The sequence below is a fragment of the Puma concolor genome, chromosome D4 (assembly GCF_028749965.1).
Source record: "Puma concolor isolate L17-30 chromosome D4, mPumCon1.1.hap2, whole genome shotgun sequence".
Classification (NCBI taxonomy): Eukaryota; Metazoa; Chordata; class Mammalia; order Carnivora; family Felidae; genus Puma; species Puma concolor.
Genome location: NC_141679.1, coordinates 87,129,760 through 87,151,935, shown reverse-complemented (window position 1 = coordinate 87,151,935; position 22,176 = coordinate 87,129,760). Strand labels below are relative to the sequence as shown.

The 22,176-nt window shown below is 56.3% G+C and overlaps 2 protein-coding genes across 6 annotated transcripts in view; one reads left to right on the top strand and one right to left on the bottom strand.

Moving 5' to 3' along the window:
- The window catches only part of ENG (endoglin), a 31,479-nt gene extending 28,768 nt beyond the window's left edge, over positions 1–2,711 (top strand). The window contains exons 13-15 of the mRNA XM_086684096.1: positions 588–642; positions 1,715–1,816; positions 1,946–2,711. Of these exons, the coding sequence (XP_086540222.1) occupies positions 588–642; positions 1,715–1,816; positions 1,946–2,070 (282 nt within the window). The 3' untranslated portion in view covers positions 2,071–2,711. The remainder of the gene's footprint in view (positions 1–587; positions 643–1,714; positions 1,817–1,945) is intronic.
- Positions 2,712–3,013: 302 nt separating this feature from the next.
- Positions 3,014–20,616, bottom strand: FPGS (folylpolyglutamate synthase). Of its 5 annotated transcripts, XM_086684100.1 has the most exons (16): positions 20,289–20,615; positions 11,733–13,277; positions 10,256–10,384; positions 10,109–10,162; positions 9,960–10,024; positions 8,251–8,365; positions 8,036–8,116; positions 7,882–7,943; positions 7,694–7,796; positions 7,337–7,414; positions 6,932–7,079; positions 6,717–6,806; positions 5,831–5,981; positions 5,512–5,587; positions 4,602–4,668; positions 3,014–3,881 (listed from the first exon to the last, which is right to left on the bottom strand). In XM_086684100.1, exons 2-16 carry the CDS (start codon positions 11,868–11,870, stop codon positions 3,496–3,498), a joined length of 1,743 nt encoding a protein of 580 aa, XP_086540226.1. In that variant the 5' UTR covers positions 11,871–13,277; positions 20,289–20,615; the 3' UTR covers positions 3,014–3,495. The 5 variants fall into 5 exon arrangements, with proteins under 5 accessions (XP_086540226.1, XP_086540229.1, XP_086540228.1 ...); XM_086684103.1 differs by lacking the exon at positions 10,256–10,384 and having other exon boundaries at positions 20,289–20,616; XM_086684102.1 differs by lacking the exon at positions 11,733–13,277 and having other exon boundaries at positions 20,289–20,616.
- Positions 20,617–22,176: the final 1,560 nt, after the last annotated feature.

Here is a 22,176-nt window from a genome sequence, read left to right as displayed (position 1 = left end):
CCATGTGGTGCAGTCACCAAAGCCACTACCTTAAACAAATCTCAGCAAAGAGGGGTTAAGATAAAGGACACAAAATTCTGATTTTCTCTTTCACCGTCCAGTGGGGATCCCCGTTCTCAGGCACACAGCTCTGGACACACACACCCCCAGGCCCTGGCACACAGAAGGATCTCCAGGATTAGAAACCTCTCTGGTTGTATGAAGCTAGGAAAGCCTCTGAGCCACTCCTGAGTGGGCCTCTCCACCCTAGACTCAGTGGGCATGGGCCTCTGGGCTGACCTGGCTCATTTCTCCCAGGTGTTGACAAGTGTCACAGATGCAGGCCAGAGTGACCCCACAATCCTCATGGGAGTCAGGAGCCTCCCAGGGAACATCCCAGTAGCAGCAAAGGGCCATCCACCCTCCCTCAGTACAGATCTCCCAGGAGTTACCCAAAGGCTCCCAGCTAGAAAGTGGTGGGATGGGATCCACAGCCAAGGCCCCAGGGTGCGTTGTGACAGGCCAGGATCACAGAGCCAGGGAACAAGCCCTGAAGCTGCCTCCTGCAGACTGCGCCATTCATTCACCACTCTCTCTTCCTCCTCCAGGAAGTCCACAGGACTATTTCTATGCGTCTGAACATCGTCAGCCCTGGCCTGCCTGGTGAGTCCCTCTAGGGTTCCGGGGGCTGAGGCCAGAGTAGGGCCTGCTGGATGGCCCAGAGGGGTATGACACAGACATGCAGAGAGGACCCCAGAAAGAGCAGCCCTGGGAGGAGGGCAGAAGGGTCCCCAGAAGCCTAGAGTAGGATCCACGCCGCATCTTCTAGATAGAAAGTCTTTGCTCTTGACTACCCTGTGGACCAGATCCCAGGCATTTAGATCTTCCAAATGTCCATGGTTGCTAGCTGACCTTGCTGGGTGTGTGTGTGTGTGTGTGGTGGGGGGTCCTAGAATCAAATGAGGCAGAAGGCACATTGGGATGGGGCTGCCCCCCCCCCCCCCATGTGGAGGATGCTCCTTCAGCCCAGCACGCTCCAGGCTCCTTATTAATTCCCTTTGGGCCCAGGCCCCCACCAGGCAGAGGAGGTCACTGACACTGGGGACAGAGGTCGGGGAGGGGGGGGGGCACCTGCTTCCTTGCCACCCCACCTGGGCCAGGATGGAGCCCCCAACCCCAGCCCATACCAAGAGAGCAGGCCTAATTACCCCACTGCATAGGTGGGAGCTTAAAGGTCCAAGAGGAGGCCCATAGTCACACAGGAGGCCAGAGTGTCGATGGAACGAGGCTTGGGAAAACCCAAGAACAGAGTGCCCTGGCCCATCACGACCGTAGTACGGGGCTCAGAGAGGCGCAGGGATTGACCCAAGGTCCCACAGTAGGGTGGGGCAGGCTCTGCACTCCCAGGCCTCACTCACTCTTGGCTCAGATTATACCATCTGTTCTCCCTAAAAACGCATCTCCATCAGCCCTGGAAGGCAGAGGCATGGACCAAAGGCCTGGCTGGGCCCTCTGGGTGAACGGTCAGAACAACCATGGCTTAGTGCCAGGCATGAGTATGATGAATCCATTTGCTAGATGAGGAGACTGAGGTTCAGAGAAGTCAGAGTCAGTGGCAGAGCTGGGGCTGACCTCCCCACCTCCCCAAATCTGTGCTCCTGGCCGCACAACAGGGTAGGGGGCCAGGGAGGAGGCCACAGTGCTGATTGCGGCCACCCTTCCCTTGCGCGCATAGACAAAGGCCTCGTCCTGCCCGCCGTGCTGGGCATCACCTTTGGCGCCTTCCTTATCGGGGCCCTGCTCACCGCTGCACTCTGGTACATCTACTCGCACACGCGTGAGTATCCCAGGCCCCCGCCATGAGTGCTCAGGACCCCTCTACCACCATCACCTGGGGGAGCCCGGGGAAGCCTCTGGGGGAGCGGGGAGCCCCAGCCGGGGCCCTGACCTCCGCCCCTGCCCCCAGGTCCCCCCGGCAAGCGGGAGCCCGTGGTGGCAGTGGCCGCCCCGGCCTCCTCAGAAAGCAGTAGCACCAACCACAGCATCGGGAGCACCCAGAGCACCCCCTGCTCCACCAGCAGCATGGCGTAGTGCCCCGCCTGGAGACCTGGGGGCCCCCGAGCCAGCCCTCGCCCAGCAAGAGAGACTGAGCAGCCACCAGCTGGGAACCACTGGCCGTGAACTTATCCCGGGACCCCAACCGCTGCACTCGACCAAGGATGGACCATGCCCTCTGCACCCACCCCTCCTGCCTCCCTCCCAGAGGCCTGCTGCCAGAGGGGGCACCAGCTTGGAACACCTTGGGGTCCCCCCACCCCACCGAACCTTCAAACCCAGTGGGCCTGGAGTACGGCCGCCCAGGACCACGGAGAGACAGACCACTGCCCTATAAGTCCACACTGTTGTAGAAACCAAGTCCCTGTAATTTTTAACCCGGATCCAGCACTTGGCGACCTGGGCTGGGTGGGAGGGGAGAAACAGACTCACCTAGGCCAGCTCAGAGCCACCCGGACCTGCTCCCAGCGGCCTCCACACCTGGACTGGCACTACTCTGGCAAGGAAACGAGAAGCCTAGGGGTGCCCAGCCTGGGAACGGGGGAGCCTAGCTCCTCCCTGCAACTGTCACACGGAGACCCCCAAGGCAGGCAGGCATTAGATGGGGAGTGGCCCAACTGTCTGGCCTGGACCCACCCCCTGTATACTCACCATCAATAAATTAGACCACGAAATGAGTGCTGGGCTGGGCGAAGGGGTGGGAAACCTACAACGGGTGGGGAGGGCACAGCTCTGGGTTCAAATCCTGCACCTGCCACGTGACTGGCTGTGGGACTAAGGGGCGCATCCCATGGCTTTCAGCCAGCCACGGCTCCCTCATCTGTAACAAGGGCTCTGTGGGGAGGTCTGCGGCCGACGGACATCAGTCCAGTGTTCTCATTTCAGACAGCCCAGCGTGGGCTCCTACACAATCCAGTTCCGGTACCCCCTGTAGGCCCCTATTTATGTGCTGAGGGAACTAGAAATCAAGAGGCAAACGTTTGCCATTTCTTTTTTTAAAAAAGTTAAAGGCTTTAATTGTCTCCAGCCATCCTCTGTCCCTAGGGGGCCCCAGGCGGGAGCCGTCTCTTTCCCAGAAGGCCACTAGGAGGAGGAAATCTATCAACCAGCACCCAGCAGGACCCTAGGCCTGGCCTAAGAAGCTAAGCCTGAGCCAGGAAGCAGGCAGGGTGGGAGGGGAGGTGGGCTGCGTGGTCTAGGTCTAACCACGACGGCGGGACAACCAGGAAGCCCTCTGGCTCTCTCAGCCAGGAGGAAGAAGAGGCCAGAGGCACCCTAGGCTCAGAGACAGAGGATGGCCCATCTCAGCCTCCCACCTCCAGCCCTCTATCTTGCTGCCTAAAGCCTGGGTCCCTGGGCCAGTCTAGACCATCAGAAAAACAAAAGGCACCTAACGTAGCAGTTCGTGGAGAGATGCAGGGCAGGTGTGGGAGGCCCCCACTTCCACCCCCACTGCCTGGGCTACTGGGACAAGGCCGGCTCCAGCAGCTTCAGGACGCCGCCCACCAGGTGCAGGCTGCCGGTGACCAGCACGTGGATGGCAGCAGCCTCACGGAGCACGCCGGCCCCGCTGCCTGCCACAGGGTGGGCGAAGAGGCCCTGCGGGGGACTGGGTGGCTGAAAGACAGGGTCCCGGCCTTGACTGATCCACAGCAAGGCGTGGGAGATGCAGCTGAAGACGAGGGAGCTGGTGCTACGGGGCTCGGGCGGGTGGGGAGCCAGCAGCGAGGATGTGGGCTCACCAGGCTCCGGGCCGGCCTGCTCCTCGTCCAGGCGGCTCCAGTGCTGTTGGTGTGCAAGGCAGCGGAGCAACACCTGGTCCAGGGTCACCATGAAGTTCTGCTGGTCTGTATGGGCGACAGGGGACACCTGCTGTGTGCACCTGCTTAACGCCAGGCCCTGTACACGCATCCCGGGTCCTCGCGCCGGGCAATGCTATGAGGAAACTAAGGTGCAGAAGGGTTCCGTGTCTTGCCCACTGTCCCAGAGCCGGGAGGAAGCAGGGCCAGGCGGTTTAGCTTCAAAGCTGGGGCTTCTGCCCCCCGAGCACATCTCCCCACCCTCGTCTCGTTGCCTTTATCTGCAAAGCAGCGTCCATCACGTGGGCCGGCATAAGTAGGAATGCACATCCCTGAACTCTCCCCGGCAGTCGGATGCTGGGGATCTGTATTTTTTTATGCTGTTCTAATTTTTTTTGAACGTGACCCACCGTACTCACCTAGGTGGATACTGTCTGTCTGAAACAGAATCCTCATAAAGCAGTACCTACTCTTTGTACAGGAGGCACACGCATGTTCTACTTCGTTAAAACAAAGTGTTGCTTTGACACCCACTAAATTGATTTTCAAACCACCAGTGGGTTGCAACGTGCATTTTGAAAACGGTTCTCCCCAGTAATTCTTTTGTCGGTACTATGGCCACAATATCCAAAATGTATCCAAATCTAGCTCCTACCCCGGACCTCCAATTCAGAAGCCCCCACTGTCACCAACAGAGGAGTCCACCTAAGGGCCTTAAGCAGTGCAATGCCCCCGCCCACTCTCTGGGACCATCCTGTCACCTCTTACCTGCATTGCCAACAGTTGAGACCTCTGTCAGGTTAGGGCAGAAAACAGCATAATCAAACTGACAGGGCTAGAAGGCCAAGAGGAAAAACTTGGTGTCAGAGCCCTGAGAGAAGGCCCCGCCCCCAGGCCCCCACACGTCCCCATCCCTGGAGATGCCCTCACCCCGGCTGAACTGGTGTCATGCTGTATGAACCCAGCCATAGCACTTCCGCGGCCCATCTATCTCAATATACCCTGCAGGCCGGTGGCCTGGGCAGCAAGACCCCACTGTACAGACAGGGAAACAGAGGCAGGGCGGGGGGTACTTGCTTAAGATCACCCAGCTACTGAGCACGTCTCAAGTCCAGGATGGGGAAAGGCTTTGTCTGCACAACAGGTGAACAGCTTCAGCCTCCTGGTCTGTGAAACAGGAAGTGATCCCTAGGAACCACTTCAGCCCTGACAGCCGAGGGCAGCCTCAGTTTCCCTGAGCAGAGCAGGGCCCCTACCTGCTCTATAACCTGGAAACTCCTTAAACCAAAGTCAATAAGCACGTCACCTTGGTAGCACCCCCGTTTTCTGGAAAGGCAAACTGAATGAAGCCCAGTGAAATGCCACTTTTGTCCAGAGTCACATGCTAATGTCTGAAGAGCCACGACCAGTGAGTCCACGGCTTACGCCTCAGGCTACTACCTAGTCCCTCCTCTAACCCTGGGCATGAGCCTGACCCGGGAGGACGACGACAGTGACCCGGGACTAGACTTGGCTACGAACGTGTGGGTGCTTTTACGTTTGATCCTCAGTTCGGTTCGCGGAAGCCTCATTTTATAGTTGAAGAAACAGAGGCTCAGGGATGAAGGCACCCCTGGGGACGCAACAGCCAGAAGGTGGGCTAGTCGGCCCGCCGCCCACCCCCCAGCTGGCCCCTCACCTGCAGCAGCTTCAGCAGTGCTGCAGGATCCCGGTCTCCGGTGGAGTTGAAAAGCAGGACAAGCACCTCAGAGCCGCTGGGAGAGGGGAGAGGAGGCAGGTCGGAGACACGTACCTCCCAGGCTTCTTCGCGGGCCCCACCCCATCCTTCCTCCAGAAACTACTCCACTTCCCCCGCAGATCCAGTCCCAGCAGGGTCCCCAGTCCCGCCCCTCTGCCGGCCCAGTCTTGACCCTGACCCTGTCCCCTGAGGCCCCGCCCCCCCACCGGCCCGGTCCCGCCCACCCTTCCCCGAGGCTCCGCCCCCGCCCGAAGCTCACCGGCTTGGCCTCTGGCGGCGGTGCAGCGCCTGGCGGAACCAGCGCACGCAGGCCTGCATGCTGCTGGCGGTGTGCGCGCCATCCAGGTACCAGGTGAGGGGCCCGCGCCGCAGCACCTGCGTCCGGCCCAGCCACTCCGTGTCCCGAAGCCCTGGAGGGGGCAAGGCAGCCGTCTCCCACCCTAGTCCTCGCACACACCAACCCGCCCGCAGGGCCGCCGCCGCTCAGAGGGGGGTCAGCTGATGAGCCAAGAAGCTTCTTAGCAGACGTTAGGTGCCAGACACCTCTTGGGCTGCCTCATCTAACGGAATCTTCCAGGCAGACCTGAGAGGGGACTACCGTATATTAGTCCCCTATTACATGGAGGCAGAGAGCCCTAACCCATTGAACAAGCGTGCTGGGATGTGAGGTACCTAGCTGCAGGACTGTCATGGCCCTGATATGGGGCCTGGCACACAGTGGGCACACTGGAATCACCTGCTAACAGGGTTTGGCGGCTGTGAGCGCCTACTATGTGCTGCAAGTCTTGGGGGGGGGGGGGAGCAAGAAGCCAGACAAGGTCACCATTCAAGAACCTCATGGTCTTACGGGAATGAAGACGAGGAGGACACTAACAGCAGGTGCCTCTGGCAGGGCACGACATCCCAAACCCACCAGGCCCTGGCCTCAGCCCCCCACTCATGCCACCTCACAGCGGGTCCCATCATCACCTCATTTGGCAGGTGGGAAAACTGAGGCTCGGAGTCCATGAACTCAAAGTCAGGGAAGCTTACTGACTTCAGAGTCCTTTGTCCTGGGCACCACCTCCGATTGCCCCCATCTCTCAAAACAGCAAACTCGAACAGACATCTGAAGGGGCCTGGCTGGGCGGGCAGGTCCAACTCACCATGCCGCATGTGGGTCGTGGGCTGGAACACGGGCGCCAGGGGCATCTGCCGCAAGAGACTGGGCCTGGACACCTTCAGCTCCCCGATGCCTGAGGAGCGAGGGAGGGGGGAGGGCCTGCTGCGTGGGACTGCGTGTGCACGGGACCTTCAGAGGCAGTCTCCACCTGTCCCCTACACGCGAGCCCGCCCGTCCAGGCACTGCCTGCCCACTTACCCCGGTAGTCCTTTTGCTGTAGCCAGCAGCGAGCCAGCTGCAAGGCCAAGGCGGCATTGGACCGCTGGTGCTCTCCCTCCAGGCCCAGGGTCAGCGGCGGCCCCCCTTCCTCCAGGGCTTCCAGTGGTGGGCACAGGTAGAGAGGACACTGCCAAGGAGATGGCCGACCGCTGGTCAGGGGGTGCTGCTGCAGCTGCCTCGGCCAGGAGCTCCCCTCCTTGACGGTGTCGGCCCATCTTTCCCCATCCACCAGAACCCACCAAGCCCTGTTCCTTGGAAAACCAAGATGTGCTCCAGCTGGACGAGCAGCTGCCCCTCACTGCACAGATGGGCAAACTGAGGCCCAAAAGGATAACGTGCCTCCCCAGTCGGCTGCCAGCCCTGCCCCAGTGCCTCCGGACTCACTGAGATCTGCTGGGCCCGGTCCCTCAGCACTGCCAGGGGACCGTCAGGCTGGAGCACGGTGAAGGCGGGGACGCCACGCTGCGGAGGAGAGGGAGTGGGTGAGACGAGCTGCTGAGGGGCCTCTATCCCCGGGCAGCTCACTCAGCCTCTGTCTGTAGAGCCAATGGGAACCCCTCGAGGGGACACTAAGGCCAGAGGCAGGGCTCTTGCTACAGTCACACACAAAGCCCCACTGACGCCCAAGACCTTATCCTGAGTCAGGACACAGATTACCCTGCCCCAGCCCCGCTTTCCTGAGCCTGGAGGGCCAGGCCCAGATCGTCCATGTGCCTCCCCTCCCCAGGGCTGCCTGGTCACCTTGAAGATGCCCCCTTTCTGCCACGCGATCTCCTCCACTGTGTCCCCCAGAATGCTGGTGTGGTCGATGCCAAGAGAGGAAATGCCACACACCACAGGCTTCCTGCAGAAGACGGGGGGGCCGTGACCGTGTCGCCCCGGCCCTGGGCTCACGGCCACCGTCCTTCTCCCCAAGCAGCTGCCCTCACCTGATGATGTTGGTGCAGTCGTAAGCACCACCAATGCCCACCTCCACCACTGCCAGGTCCACCTACAAAGGACCAGACGGCATGTCAGGGACCCGGGGCACCCGGCCTGCTGGGATTCCCCTCAGACACAGGACTCTGGGGGGTGGGCACGTACCTTCTCTTGGAGGAAGACATGGAAGGCCATGAGCGTGAGGAAGCGGAAGTAGGCGGGCATGGAGACATAGCTGCTGCTGTCCTGTGGACGAGAACACGTCGGCCTGGGGCCCTGCCACCTCTGCTCTGGGGAGATGGGGTCCGGGACACACAGCACCCTCCGGGGCTCCCCAGCACCCCTGCCCTGCCCACCCACCAGCCCTCCTGCATGGGCACCTTGGTCTCCTCCAGCCGGTGGTAGAGGGGCCAGAAGTGCTTGGTGAAGAGCTCAGGGCTTATGGGCTGCCCGTTGATGCGGATCCGCTCCCGCACCTGCACCAGGTGGGGAGAGCTGCCGGGACACCTGTAGTCATCAGGACTCCCTTCCCGAGCCCCTCAGACCCGTCCGTCTTCAGAGACCCAACTCTGACCATGTCATTGCCCTGCCGATAGCCCTTCTAGGATTTCCCTCTGCCCTGCAGAGTCCCAGGCTCCTCACCCAGCCTCCCAGGCCCTGGTGGGGCTGATGCCACTGGCCTGTGTGTCACCTCTCCCACATCCCAACAGTTCCCTGTGCCCCAGCCCCTCTGGCCTATTTTGAGTTCCTCCAGCCCAGCCCACCCACCCTCCCCACCACCGGCTCACTCCACAGGCCTTGACTGAGATGGTGCCTCCTCCAGAAAAGGAGAAAGGACCCCTCCACCAGGCTGATCAGGGATGTGCTCCAGGCTCCAACAGCTCCCTGTGCTCTACCCACCACACACCCATCAGTCACTCTGCTGACATCTGCCCCCGCAATGTCGTCTTCCAGCCCTCAAGGGCAAGGCCCATCTGGGTGGTCAGGCTGCATCCCCAGGCCAGCCCACGAGGCTACGGGGGCCAAAGTCAAAGGCCGGGGTTTGTAGCCCAAAAATTGTTTTAGAAGAGAGACTGTCAGCTCATATTTGAATTCTGCAAGCCTCTCTCACATTCTGAGTCCTTCTCTGTATTTCTTTATTCTGAACAAAGAACTGTGAAAAGAAGCCGCTTACAGAAAGTCACTTGATGGAACCGGTAAAATAAAAGGAAGCAAAAATCTTAAATGCCCCCAACCCAAGGAGCAAATTCTGAGCAACTGCGCATCACATTAACCTGCTTTTCAGGTGACCAGCTAAGGAGGGGCAGGTGCAGCCCAGGGAGGAGGGACCCATATCTAGGCCACACCCCATCCTCAGGTGTGAGTTTGGGTGCCTGAGTGCAGCCATGAGGAGGTGCTACGTCAAAGGCAAATAGCAGCTGAGGCAGGCCGGGCAGAAGGGAATCCTTGCCTCGGACTTCACAAACCATCTCATCGTTTATACCCTTCCAAGCTAGGTTTTCTGCTCCTTACTGCAAAGACGTCTGAATTGATAAAGATTTCTCTGTGATTTAAAAGCTGTACACGGAGGGGCACCTGGGTGGCTCAGTCGGTTAAGCGTCCGACTTCGGCTCAGGTCATGATCTCATGGTTCATGAGCTCGAGCCCCGCGTGGGGCTCTGTGCTGACAGCTCAGAGCCTGGAGCCTGCTTCAGATTCTGTGCCTCCCTGGCTCTCTCTGCCCCTCCCCACGTCATGCTCTGTCTCTCAAAAATAAATATTGAAAAAAAATATTTTAATAAATAAAATAAAAACTGTACATGAAATTTAAGTTAATAAAAAGATGCCTGATGAAGCTACATATTTAGCTTACATATTCAAGTCCCTGCCCCTCCCCCAAATTTGTTTCACAATGAAAATTAAAGACTGCCACAAACTTGGACAATATGTTAAACTGAGGTCACTAATGCTAATGGGATGCTTACTGAACAAATCCACACTGGGCAGAGAGACAGGAAGCTGAGCTCCTGCTAGCTGGTTCCATAGCCGCCCCCCCCACCCCCCCACCGCCGAGAGCTAAGGGATCCCAAATTTCGCCACACCTCAGTACCTAAAGAATCCTGTCTTCAGGCCATAGCTTCGGAGAATACGTTCAGTAAAGGCACAAGTGGAACCCTAGAAAGAAAAGGTCTTGTTTGGGCAGGCTGGACTCTACCACCCCATCAAGTAGATAGCCGACCCCTGAGTCCCATCCCTCACCTTCCCCTTGGTCCCAGTGACGTGAATGATGTTCAGCTGGTCCAAGTCTTCCACCTGAGACATACAGACAACCATCTCAGCCACAAGACTCCTAGAAAGGGGATGGGGGTGGGGTAGGGGGCCGTCACAGGCCCTGCGCATCCTTACCTGCAGCCCACTCCGTGCCAAGTACAGCTTCATGGCTTCCAGCTGTGCCTGAGGGTCACCCCGCTGGCGCTTCACCTGCTCCAGATAGCCAGCATTGGTCTGCAGGGTGTTCAGTGCGCGCACAGCATCCTGGCAACCACAGTCCCCAGGCAGCAGGTTAAGACTCACCAGGGGTCCACAGAAACAGAGGAACCCCAGGGCATCAATGGCCAAGCCAGGGCACTAAGCCTACCAATAAGTGCCAGCCCTGTTGCCCCAGCCTAGAGGTTAGGCACGTGTGAGGGAGAAGTGGCATCTTTCCAGCTCTGGCAGCGATGGGAGCCTGAAGCTGATCGGCCCCACCCAGGAATGTCAGGCAAGGCAGGTTCCTTGGAACGGGAGAAGCCTTGCTTCCCGTTCCCAATTCGGGCTTCCGGATCCTCACTCCTTGCACGGGAGCCTTTGCGCTCATTCCAATGAGGGCCACTGCTATACTGGTCCCTAAACTGGAGGGGGGGGGGGGCGGGTGAGGGGAGTCAGGAGCAGAACCACAGAAGGCTGGGGTCTTAGAACTGGAGGAATTAGAACCAGGAATCCCTGGAGGCTTCCATGCCCAATCCTGAGGATTGGGGTTCCACATTCTGACCCAAAGAAGAGCTGCTTGAAGCAACCAGGTGGGGAAGAGAAGGAGCCTTAAGGAAGACAGGGTATGCGGGGGAGTCACCAGTCAGAAAGGTGGGTAGGTACAGCCTCAGGAGAGTCTACACTGGGGGTTAGAGTGGAGATGCTATTTATTTCCCCTTAGGGCTTCAATAACCGGTTGCAGGCTCCACACCCATTAAACTACCACCTGCCTGGCAGGCATCAGGTGTGATCTGTGGAAATCAACCCCTGCAACAGAGCCAGGTGGAAACTTTCCGCTTTCCAGATTCTTGCCTCCACCAATGCCACTGATTCCTGCCTGCCAGAGCTCCAATTCTAGGCACTTGGATCTTCATGCCCTGATTCCTGGAGACTCCAACCCCAGATCTAAACTCCTGGGTCACTTGGGACGCCTGACTGGCTCAGTCTAGAGAGCATGTGACTCTTCACCTCGGGGTCATGAGTTCGAGCCTCCCGTTAGGTGTAGAGTTTATTTAAATAAACAATTCAAAATAAATAAATAAACTCCTAGATCTCTCAAGTCTGAACTCCTAGAACCCTTTCTCCTCCCACCGCCCACCTGCTAGTTGGGACTCCGGAGACAATGGACCTCTTTCCCCTAGCAGTGGGAGCCCTTTCCCATTCTCTAAGGCGGGGACACTTCAGCCTCAGAATTCCCAGAACCCGCGGACCAGGCCCAACTTCCTGGTCCATGTCCCCACCCCCGGGCTCCAGACTGTCCCCGCCCCCGAGTCCCTCACAGCCCGGCTCCCGGTCAGTGACTCAGGCCCGACCCACGTGTCGTCGTACGACCCCCCCCACCCCCTCCCCCGCCGGCCCGCCCGATACCTGATACCTGATACTCCATGCCGGGCTCCTGCGGCGCGGGCCACGCGCTCAACCCTCGCCGAGCCGCTACCCCGGTAGTTGCAACGCGCGCAGAAACCGCCGCCAGGAAAAGAGCGGGTCGCAGGTGGCGGCGTGCCTGCGACATAGTCCCGGTGCCCGCAGCCGCACTTTAGGCCGGGCCGGAGACGCCCCGCCCCGCCTCGCCTCGCCTCGCCTCGCCCCCGCCGTTCGCCAATCAGCGCTGCCCAGGGAGTCCTCCAGGACCAATAAGAATCCGCAGGATGCCATACTTGTGAGGGGCAGGCGCCGGGGCTGGCCGGAGGGTTTCGCCCCTGTTTGTGAGGGGCACGCTTCCCAGGCTCCCTCTGCAAGCACTGAGAATCTCCAGGACCCGGCCACACCCCCAAAACAGTCCAAGTCTGCAATCCTCAGCCTGGTGCTCTGCCAGAACCAGCTATGAGTCCGGATGGAAGACGGAGCTAGCTTACACTTGTGTGGAGGTCATTGAATTCAAGCCCCAAAATGTCGCAGTTTAAAGCAGAGACCGCAGGCTGCAGGTATTTGGCCCCTGCACTCCTGAATCTGACAGCCCGATTGCGAGGCAATAGACCAAACCCCAAGCTCCTACGCTATTGGGGCCCCTACCGTCCCTGGGCAGCCTGGGAAGGCGTCCTGGAAGAAGCGGCATCCTGGCAGAGGCCTGGGGATGAGGCCGAGTCCGCGAGGTAGCGGAGCTGGTCGGGGGAGAGGTTTCCAGGCGTAGGGAGGGAACGCCGTGTTGAAAAGCAAAGGACTGAAGAGGGAAGGGGAGCGGCTGGAGGAGGGCAGGGGTGGGGTGGGAACTAGCCCGAGGGAACTGCATTTCCACTGGGTCGGGCCTGGTGGCTCCGGAATGCCAGATCCAGCAGGATCTTGTAGCCTAAGGAATTTGGATTGAAATTGGACAATAAAATGGTTTTAAAGAAAGATGACAAGATCAGGTTTGCACTTTGGAAGATTTGTGTGGAGAGTGGGTTGGAGAGCCACCAGGGGCGGGGACAGTAATCTGTCCTAGCTGTGGGTGAGGCGGATTTGTCCTGGACTTTTCAGAACTTTTTCCTGTCTACGACCTTCTTGGCCCCAACTGCTACCGTGGAAAAAGTAGCACGGAGATTCTCTTTTTATAGCTGAAAGGTCCCAGAAAGGTGTGTGGGTTTTGTTTTGTCTTGTTTTGGTTTTTTGGAGGTGGGGGATGGGGCCCTCTAGGGAAGTTCCCACAGACCAAAGACAATTTTAAACAACTGAAGGGATTTCAGCACCTCCCTCCCTCTTTCCTGCAGGCATTGGGGCTAAATATTTATCAGAGATTGTTTGATTTTGAAATAAACAAATAACTTGTTGGGAAGATTCTGCCATTGGCTGGACTTCTGCTTTTCACATCACTGCTGGGCGCCCCCTCCCTGGCTGGCCTCATGGGAAATAAAGAGGTGCTTTCCTTTCTTGGTCTTCTTCTCCTCTTCCTCTTCCTCCTCCTCCTTCTTCCTTTTCTTCTTCTTCATCAATGAAATGTTCTCTACGCTTATACATGTATATAATTTAACAACTGCATACAAACAATCATAAAGGAGCTTTAAATGTTTCTCCTTTGGGGCCCCTGGCTGGCTTAGTCTGTAGTGCGCGCAACTCTTGATCTTGGGGTTGCAAGTTTGAATCCCATGTTGGGTGTAGAGATTACTTTAAAAAAATCTTGGGGCGCCCGGGTGGCTCAACCTGTTGAGCCTCCGACTTTGGCTCAGGTCAGGATCTCACAATTCGTGGGTTTGAGCCCTACATCAGGCTGTGTGCTGGCAGCATGAAGCCTGCTTGGGATTCTCTCTCTCCTTCTCCCTCTGCCCCTCACCTGCTCACGTTCTCTCCTCTCAAAATAAATAAATAAACTTAAAAAAAAAAAACTTTTCCTGTTTTTATTTGATTTTTAAGTCCTAGGATTTTTTGGATGGATGCTACATCATCATATCACTCAAATAGTCAGGAGTACAAAAACTGTACGGTGAAAAGCTTCCCTCTCATGCCAGGTCTCCACATCCTAATTACCCTCTCCAAAAGCAACTAGTTAGGTTTCCTGTGATCTCTCCAGAGATCGGTTATACATTTGCAAGCAAATACAAATACAGATTTCCTATTTTATACTTGCAGAGAGCAGACTGTATACACAACTCTGCGTGGTACGTTTTCCACATGCCTTTACAGCCTGGGCCTTATTTTGGACGGTGTCAGTACAGAAGAGTTGCCCCACTGGCTAATTTGTTTTTCTTGAAGCTGCCGCAGCACTTCTTGGTGTGCAAGCAAGTACTACTGTGGATTTGGCCCCGTCTCCTACTGATGGACGTTTAGGTTTCTAATATTTTGCCATCACAAGCAATGTTGCAATGGGTAACATTTTACCCTCATCATTTCTTCCATGTGTGAGCACATCTGACGGATGAATTCCAAGAAGCGCAATGCAATCGCTGGGTCAAAGGTGATTGGCAACTGACACTACACACATTGCCACATTGTCTTCCAAAGGGGCGGGATTCATTTCTACCCCGGGGGCCCCCACAGGGCGTGAGCCAGCCATTTCCTCACCAACACAGACCTTAGCCAACTTTGATCCGCGCCAACTGCATAGGTGGAAAAATGGATTCTCAAGCTAGTTGTTATTTGCATTTATTTCATTTGGAGGATGCTGAGCACTTTTTCTTATAATTAAAAACCATTTGTATGTAGGGGCTGCTAACCTCCTTTGTATCATTGCTTTTTATTTTCAAAGTCACAGATGTGCACAGAAGGAAACAGAAATGTGTCAAGGAGAAAATCAAAGGCATCTTCATCATACACCTGGAGAACAAATGTTGGCCTTTTGGTGCCAGCATGAAAACGTTCTTGCTCTCCAGAAAGAACAATAGAAACAAAGCCATTGTCTGGCCAGAAAAGGGGGGGGGGGGGGGGAAGGCGTAAGGAAATTGGCAAGTGGGTGGGTGTCCACCCACTGGAGGCAGATTTGCAGGTGTGTGGGGTGGGGAGCAAGGGCAGAGGGATTCTGCTTTAACCCCTACCCTCCCAAAGGGAAAGGATGTCATTCATTCATTCATTCATTCACTCATTCATCTCTGTGCCAAACCCTGGGCTTGGTGCTAGAGACGCTGGGTTCAGGGGACAGATGACAGTCCTGTTTGCAGAGCACCCTGTCCAAGGTGAGAAGACAGTAAAGAAGGAAACTCACAAAGGAAGATACGTATTTGCAAACCCTGATAACCCTGATCAGAGCCAAGCTCACTGCTGTAAGGGGCAGGAGACTGAGGCCCAGAGAGGGACAGAGATAGCTTGGGGTCACACAGTAGGTCAGCAAAGGCCCCATGCTGGGCCCCAGGATGGACCTTCTAAACTCAGATCTGCCTGAGTCACTGTCCCCTCTCTTGGCCCATCATGCCCTCAAGATTAACGAAGCCCATAAAATCACTGTAGCCCGGCCTCTGCCCACCTCCCGCCTCTTCCATCATCGCCGAGTACCATCCCTGCAGCTGGCAAGGATTTTAGGAATTGGCCTTGGTGTTTTCCACCTCCAAGCTTTTGCTCACATTTACCTTTGCCTGAAATACCTTTCCCCGAAATACCTTTCCCCTACACCTTTCTCCTTTGCTTTTTTTTTTTTTTTTCAAGTTTTTATTTATTTTGAGAGACAGAGCACAAGCAGGGGAAAGGCAGAGAGAGAGGAAGAATCCCAAGCAGGATCTGTGCCGTGAGCGCGGAGCCCAATGCGGGGCTCAAACTCACCACTGTGAGATGACCTGAGCCAAGACTAAGAGTCAGATGCTCAACTGACTGAGCCACCCAGGTGCCCCTCTCCTTTGCTTTCTTTGGGACAGAGAGAGACATAGCATGAACGGGGGAGGGGCAGAGAGAGAGGGAGACACAGAATCGGAAACAGGCTCCAGGCTCTGAGCTATCAGCCCAGAGCCCGACGCGGGGCTCGAACTCACGGACCGCGAGATCATGACCTGGCTGAAGTCGGACGCTTAACCGACTGCGCCACCCAGGCGCCCCTAGCTAACGTTTATGAAACACCCCTGTACTTGACATTGCAATCTCTTTTCATGCTCTTGAGAATTGTGTGAATTAGAGATCGGTCCCATTTTACAGGTGGAGAAATGGAGGCTCACCTGTCTGGTGACCCTGGCTTCCTGTTGTCAATGCACTGTGTGGCCCTGGGCAGTTTGCTCCTCCTCTCTGATCCTGTCTGACTCTTGTCTCCTCCTTAGTAGGGTGAGAGCTGAAGCGAGCTGTGTCCCAGCCTGTAATTTCTGGGGAAATCTATGGGTGGGTGTTTCAATGAGGACAAGAGTCTCCAAAGGCCACCATACTCCCGAGAGCCTAGACTAGAGGGATCCAGCTGTCCCTTCCGAGGGACCAAGGGAGATTCAAGCTCATTGGCAGGTTTGTGCAGAAGCCTGATAGCCACTCTGGGGTCTGACCCTCAGATAAACATAAGAACTCTTCCACCTCTGAATATCTATTTACATCCTGTGACCTACAAGAAAACACTTTCCTGCAATTTTGGGGGGGTGGGGGAGAAAACTTGCCTTAGACAGAATTCCATATCCTCAGGGGTTTGGCCATGCCAAATCCCCAGCCTGACTCTGGCTACTAAGGTGTTTGCGACTTCGGTTTATTGGGAGGGCACCTGGGCCTTAAAAATAGGCCTCCCTTCGATCCCACAATTCCACTTCTAAAAATGACCTTGTGGCAACAACTGGAACTGCGTCCAGAGCCCCACGTGCCATGTTGATCGCCCTCCATCCTGGGTGGCAGGTTACGAGGCGATGAGGCCCTTCTTCCCGAAACCCTGTGCTCTCTGGGCCTCCCTGACACCTCCCTCCCTGGTTCGGCGTCTTCCTTCTTGCTGGCTGCACCCTCCCCCTTCGGCATCTTCATGTTGGAGGACCCGGGGCTCAGGCTTCTCTCTCCAGGGTCCCAGGTCTGGGATGATGTCTGACTGTCAAATGTCCCTCTTCATTGAGCTGCAGACACGAGCGGCCTCCTGACGTCTCCCCCAGGCTGGACCACGGGTGTCTTAAGCCGGTCCCGTCCCTAACACTTGTTCCCTTGTTTCCTCCCTGAAAGCAGCTGGAGCTTCCCAGCCTGGGACATAGCTTCACCATCCAGCCAGCGGCTCTCACCGTGGGTTTCCCTCTCCCTCTCCCTCACCCCCAAACCCCAGCCATCCACACACCTATCCTCTCTACCCTACGGCCTCCCCAGCGGCCACTGCCTCCCCTCCAGGCCACCACCGCTGGTCTGCCCCATAGTCTCGATGCTGCTCGCTTGACCCCTACAAGCATTCCCTGTCATTTTTTTTTTTTTTTTTTTGAGAGAGAGAGGTGGGGGGTGCCCCAAGCAGGCTCTGCACTGTCGGCATGGAGCCCGACACAGGGCTCGAATTCACAAACCATGAGATCATCACGACCTGAGCTGAAATCGAGAGTCAGATGCTTCACCGACTGAGCCGCCCAGGAGCCCTGCATCCTGTCATTTTTAAAGAAAATCAGGGGCACCTGGGTGGCTCAGTCGGTTGAGCATCCGACTTCGGCTCAGGTCATGATCTCGCGGTCTGTGAGTTCGAGCCCCGCATCGGGCTCTGTGCTGACAGCTCGGAACCTGGAGCCTTGCTTCCGATTCTGTGTCTCCCTCTCTCTCTGCCCCTCCCCCCGCTCATGCTCTGTCTCTCTGTCTCTCTCTCTCTGTCAAAAATAAACAAACACTAAAAAAAACGAAGAAGAAAGAAAATCAGATCTTGTCTCTCTTCTGCTTAAACCCATCCAGTGGCTTCCCATTGCATTTAGGATGAAATCCAAGCTTTTGAACTACCCATCTCTTAAGATCACTTGCAGCCCCCAGCCCTGCTGGCCTTCTCTGTGGTCCTCAGATACACCAGGCTCACACCCACCTCTGCAAAGGTCCATGTCCAGTGAGCCCTTAGCGTTAAAGGTATTCCTGTGACCCTTACAACAGCTTTTCGAGCACTGTGATGATTCTCATTATACAGATGGGAAACTGAGGCACAGACTGGTTACTCAGCCAGCCGAAGGTCACACAGAAAATGCAGGACAAAGCCTCAGGGCCTTTGCACTGGTGGTTCCCTCTGCCTAGAACGTTCTTCCTCCAAAAGTTCCCACAACCCACTCTCCATCATCCCAGGTTTCTGCTCAAATGTCACCTTCTTGACGCATTCTGCTCGCCATCTGTCCAGCAGTTGGGGACACTGAGGCCCAGTAAGGGGCCAGAACTGACCTGGGACCGGGCATGGCTTTACGGATGTTCTTGAGATATTCCTGGGGTCCCCACTCGTGGCCAAGAGGGGCCTTCCGAGAGCACCAGGTGTGTGCTGTGAGGCCATGCGGTGTGCCAGGCCACAGAGAGACTGGTTTCAGTCTGGCCTCCTCCCCAGGGGCCTGGGTGCTCTTTGAGCTGGCTGAGGCCTTCCCTGCTCAGACCTGACAGCAGCTGTTTTAGCGATTTTCAGAGTGGGAAAAAGTGTGTGGAATTTTTTTTTTTTTCAACTGGTTATCTCTGCAACCGCGATTGTCTTCAGCACCTGCTCCCCGGGGTGTGAGATTTATGACTCTCCTCCTTGGCGGGTGCTGTGCCGAGCCCATTTGACAGGTGAGGAACTGAGGACCGGAAGTGCAGAATCACTTGCGAAACTCACCAGCTGGCAAGTAGCGCAACAAGGATTCAGCCCAGTCCCAGCGCCATTTGATTCCAGCTGCTGCTGATTTATTTTTTAATTTTATTATTTTTTGAAATTTAAAGTAATCTCTACACCCCACGTGGGGCTCAAACTCACCATCCCGAGATCAAGAGTTGCTGAGCCAACCAGGCACCCCCAGAGGCTACTGCTTAGACTCTCTGATCAAGCTTGGGAATCCTGGCTTTTTTTTTTTTTTTTTTTTTTTTTTTTTTTTTTTTTTTAACTTTAAGTAAACTCTACATGGGACTCAAACTCATGACTCTGAGATCAAGAGTCGCATGCTCTCCTGACCGAGCCAGCCAGGAGCTCCTGTGACTTGATTTCCTTAAATAATAGTTAACATGAACTCTTTCTAGACATCAGCACTGTGCAGAGATCTTTATGCATGGACCCATTTCTCAGGGGAGGCAACAAAGGGCTAATAGGGAAAGTAGCTTAGTCATTCACAGGGGTCTGTAATGCCAGGCCCCAGATCCAGCCCTAGGCCACCCCTGGACCCTGCCCCCCACCTGCCCTGTGTTCTGTGAGGTGACCTGGTCATTTGATTAATGGGGCTCTAGCCTTGAGCAGACTCTTACTTTAGAAGGAGGCCCTACTGCCTCGAGATGCCGTGTGAAATGTCAATACCCCACAGCCCCGGGGAGCTGCCCTCAGTTCACTCTCCCCACCCACACCATGTGACCCTGGGCAAGTCATGTCTCCTCCCTAGGGTCCTTGGCCTTTAAGGGAAGGGGGCCTAGATGACCTCTCAGGAGCTACTGCTCTCAAACCCTGGCATCTGGGGCCGCCCCTCCTCTGCTGCTGGGCAGGAGGTTCCATCGGTCGGGAGGGTCTGGGTAAGAGTGGCCTGGCCTGGTGTGCAGCCCCAGGGGACGCTGACTGATGGCAGCCCTGGCCGTTCTGGCCTGGAATTCAGACTCCCATCCTGAGAGGCTGGGACATCCTGGCTTGCTGTGTGCCCATTCAGCAGAGGAGGAAACTGAGGTTTGATGAGGCCAGGCAACTTGTCTAGTGCCTGTCAGGACATGAAATTTGATCTCCCTTGGACTTCTGAAGCCCTAGCCAGGGTTCTCCGGGGCAGGGCTGGAAGGTGGGGGCTGTCCTGGGCCAGTCTCCTCCCTTCTCGGAACCCCATTTTCTCATCTGTAAAATGGATGTCATACCTCAGAGGGCTGGGATAAGGGACAGTGAGGGGGTGCTGGGCTGGGAGCACAGAGCAAGTGCTCCACATGGGAACAGAGGTTAGAAATCTTTAATGGGCTAAGTCCTTAACTGCTCGGAACCACACCTTCCAGATCTAGAAAATGGAGACAACATGGGCAGAGAGCCCAGCAGATGGTAAGCACTGGATGAGCTGAGCGTTACCATTATTACTATCATTATTGCAGTGGACAACCCTTCCTTACAGAGCAGTCCTGAGGCGAATCAGGTGAAATCCTGTCATGGATCACATCCACAGTGCCCGGAGCACAGGAAGACCCTTGAGGGGCCTCTGCACCACCCATGGCCGCCGTCAGTTATGCTCTGGAGACCCTCCCCTCTTCCTCAAGTCTCCCGACGACCACAGTGGGCGGGGGCTTCTGTGGAGCCCCCAGCTGGGTTAAAAGGTGGAACTGAGGTCCACAGGGGGCCCCTGATCACCCCAAGCCTGTGGAACAAGGTTTATGGATAACAAGGTTTTCCCCTGAGGCTGTCTCTTGGGCCCCCGAGAGATATTTACATACATTACACAAAAGAAAGAAATGGAAACTTAGAGAGGCAGGCCACTTGCCGGAGGTAAGCAAGCTCTCCTACCTGAAAGGAGGCAGTGTTAGCTGAGAAGAGACTCCCCGATGGGCCCGGCTGCTCCATTGGTTGCTTGCAAGCACGCCTTCTCAGCCACCGGTTAGGAGGCAGCCAGGGACCTGGTACCTTTCATCCCTGGGCTTCCCACACCCCATCGGGGCTGGACACAAAGTGACTCAAGGCTGGGGGTACTTCGGCCAAGCCTGCCCCGCCCGGGGTTCAGCTGGGCCACAGAAAGGAAGGGGAGTCGGGGGAGGGGGGGTTCCCTCTCCCCACCCCATGACCCGCGCCTCCCCGTGTGCAGGGAGGAAGGTCTTACCTGATAGGTGCCTGCTCTCATCCTGGGATCTGCCCGGGGAGGGAGCTCTCTGATGAATCTCCCTAGTTAAAGAACAACCTAGCAAAGGTTAAAGGTGAGTGGGCGCGGGGGGGGGGGGGGGGTGTTGCTGAGGGAAGGGGGCACTTGGGAAACTTCCAGAACCTGGGCTGGGCTTCCTGCAGAGCAGAGCTGGCCTAATCTGGCCTCTTATCATCACAGCCCATCTCCCCTTACAGTTCAGGCCCTGCCAGGCTGGGATCCCCGCAGAGCAGGGGCAGGAAGCCCAGGCACCCTTGACCTGAGGAGTCAGAGCCTGCTGAGGGGGAGAGGCTGTGTTTCACCAAATCATCTGCTCAGAAAGGAGCCAGGACACGGACTGAGTTCCTGGCCTGCAGGGTGACACAGAGGGCCTGCCCAAAGTTGCTGGTGAAGGCCTTTCTCACGGATGCCACACGGCCTCTTCAACCACCTGTTTGTGTGGGCTGCCTCCCGGTGGTAGTTGAGACTCGCAGATGCCAGGCACTTCTCTAGGTGCCTCAGGGTAATGCTCCGTAACGCCCTGCCCTCAGGGAGCTTCTATGCCAGACCACGCATCTCCCTCCACAGACAGGAGGACGTGTCCAGCGCACCAGGCTTTGAGGCTGGTTAGTCCAGGCCTCCTCTCTGGGGTGTTCTGTGTTTGGGGAGCTCAGAGCCAGCAGCTGCAAGGCCTGCTTTTTTTTAAGATATGGTTTGACTGCGTGAGTAAAATTATTAATCAAGGAAATAGGAGAAAACAGAGAAACACGAGGAACAAAACCATCCAGAAAAACCCTAGGTAACGGTTTCGTGTGATTATTTTTCTTATACAATGATTTCAGGCAACAGATATTTTATAGCCTGCTCTTTCCAGCTGTTGTTTCTGGAACATCTTTCTGTCCCGGCGCGCATACGTCCAGTCCACATCCTTTTCCACAACTGCATAGCATTCCATCCAGGCCTGCGCATGCTGCCCGAATGCCAACCAGCAGTGTGGGCATCACCGGTCAGCCTGCTTAGAGGCGCCCACCCCGGCCTGGGAGTCACAGATCTGGACGTGTGTTGGAGGTGGAGAAGAGCTGCTCTAATTTTTGGAAGCCCAGGGAGGTTTTTCCCAGCTTTTCCCCCCACGGGGCTGCCCTGAACATCATGGATACACTGGGAGGAGGTAGCAGAGGACGGGTGAGGGGTGTAGCCTTTCAGGTTACAGACCTTGTGTGGCCGCTGTCCACTTGGCCATATGGCCCTCTGTCTACAGGACGAGAATCAACGTGTGTCGTCTCTATTGGGTCACTCCAGTGTCAGGGCTCTTAGACTATCCAAGACTAGTTGGACCCCTGATCCTTCTTAGTTGTTTTGTTGTTGTTGTTGTTGTTGTTGTTTGCTTTGTTTTTTTTTAGGAGAGCTCCAGCAGAGGGACAGAATCTTAACCAGGCTCCACGCTCAGCGCGATGACCATGAGACCTGAGCCAAAATCAAGAGTCAGACGCCCAACCGACTAAGCCACCCAGGTGCCCCCCAATCCTTCTTCAGTCAGTAGATCTCGTTCTCCTGTAATCC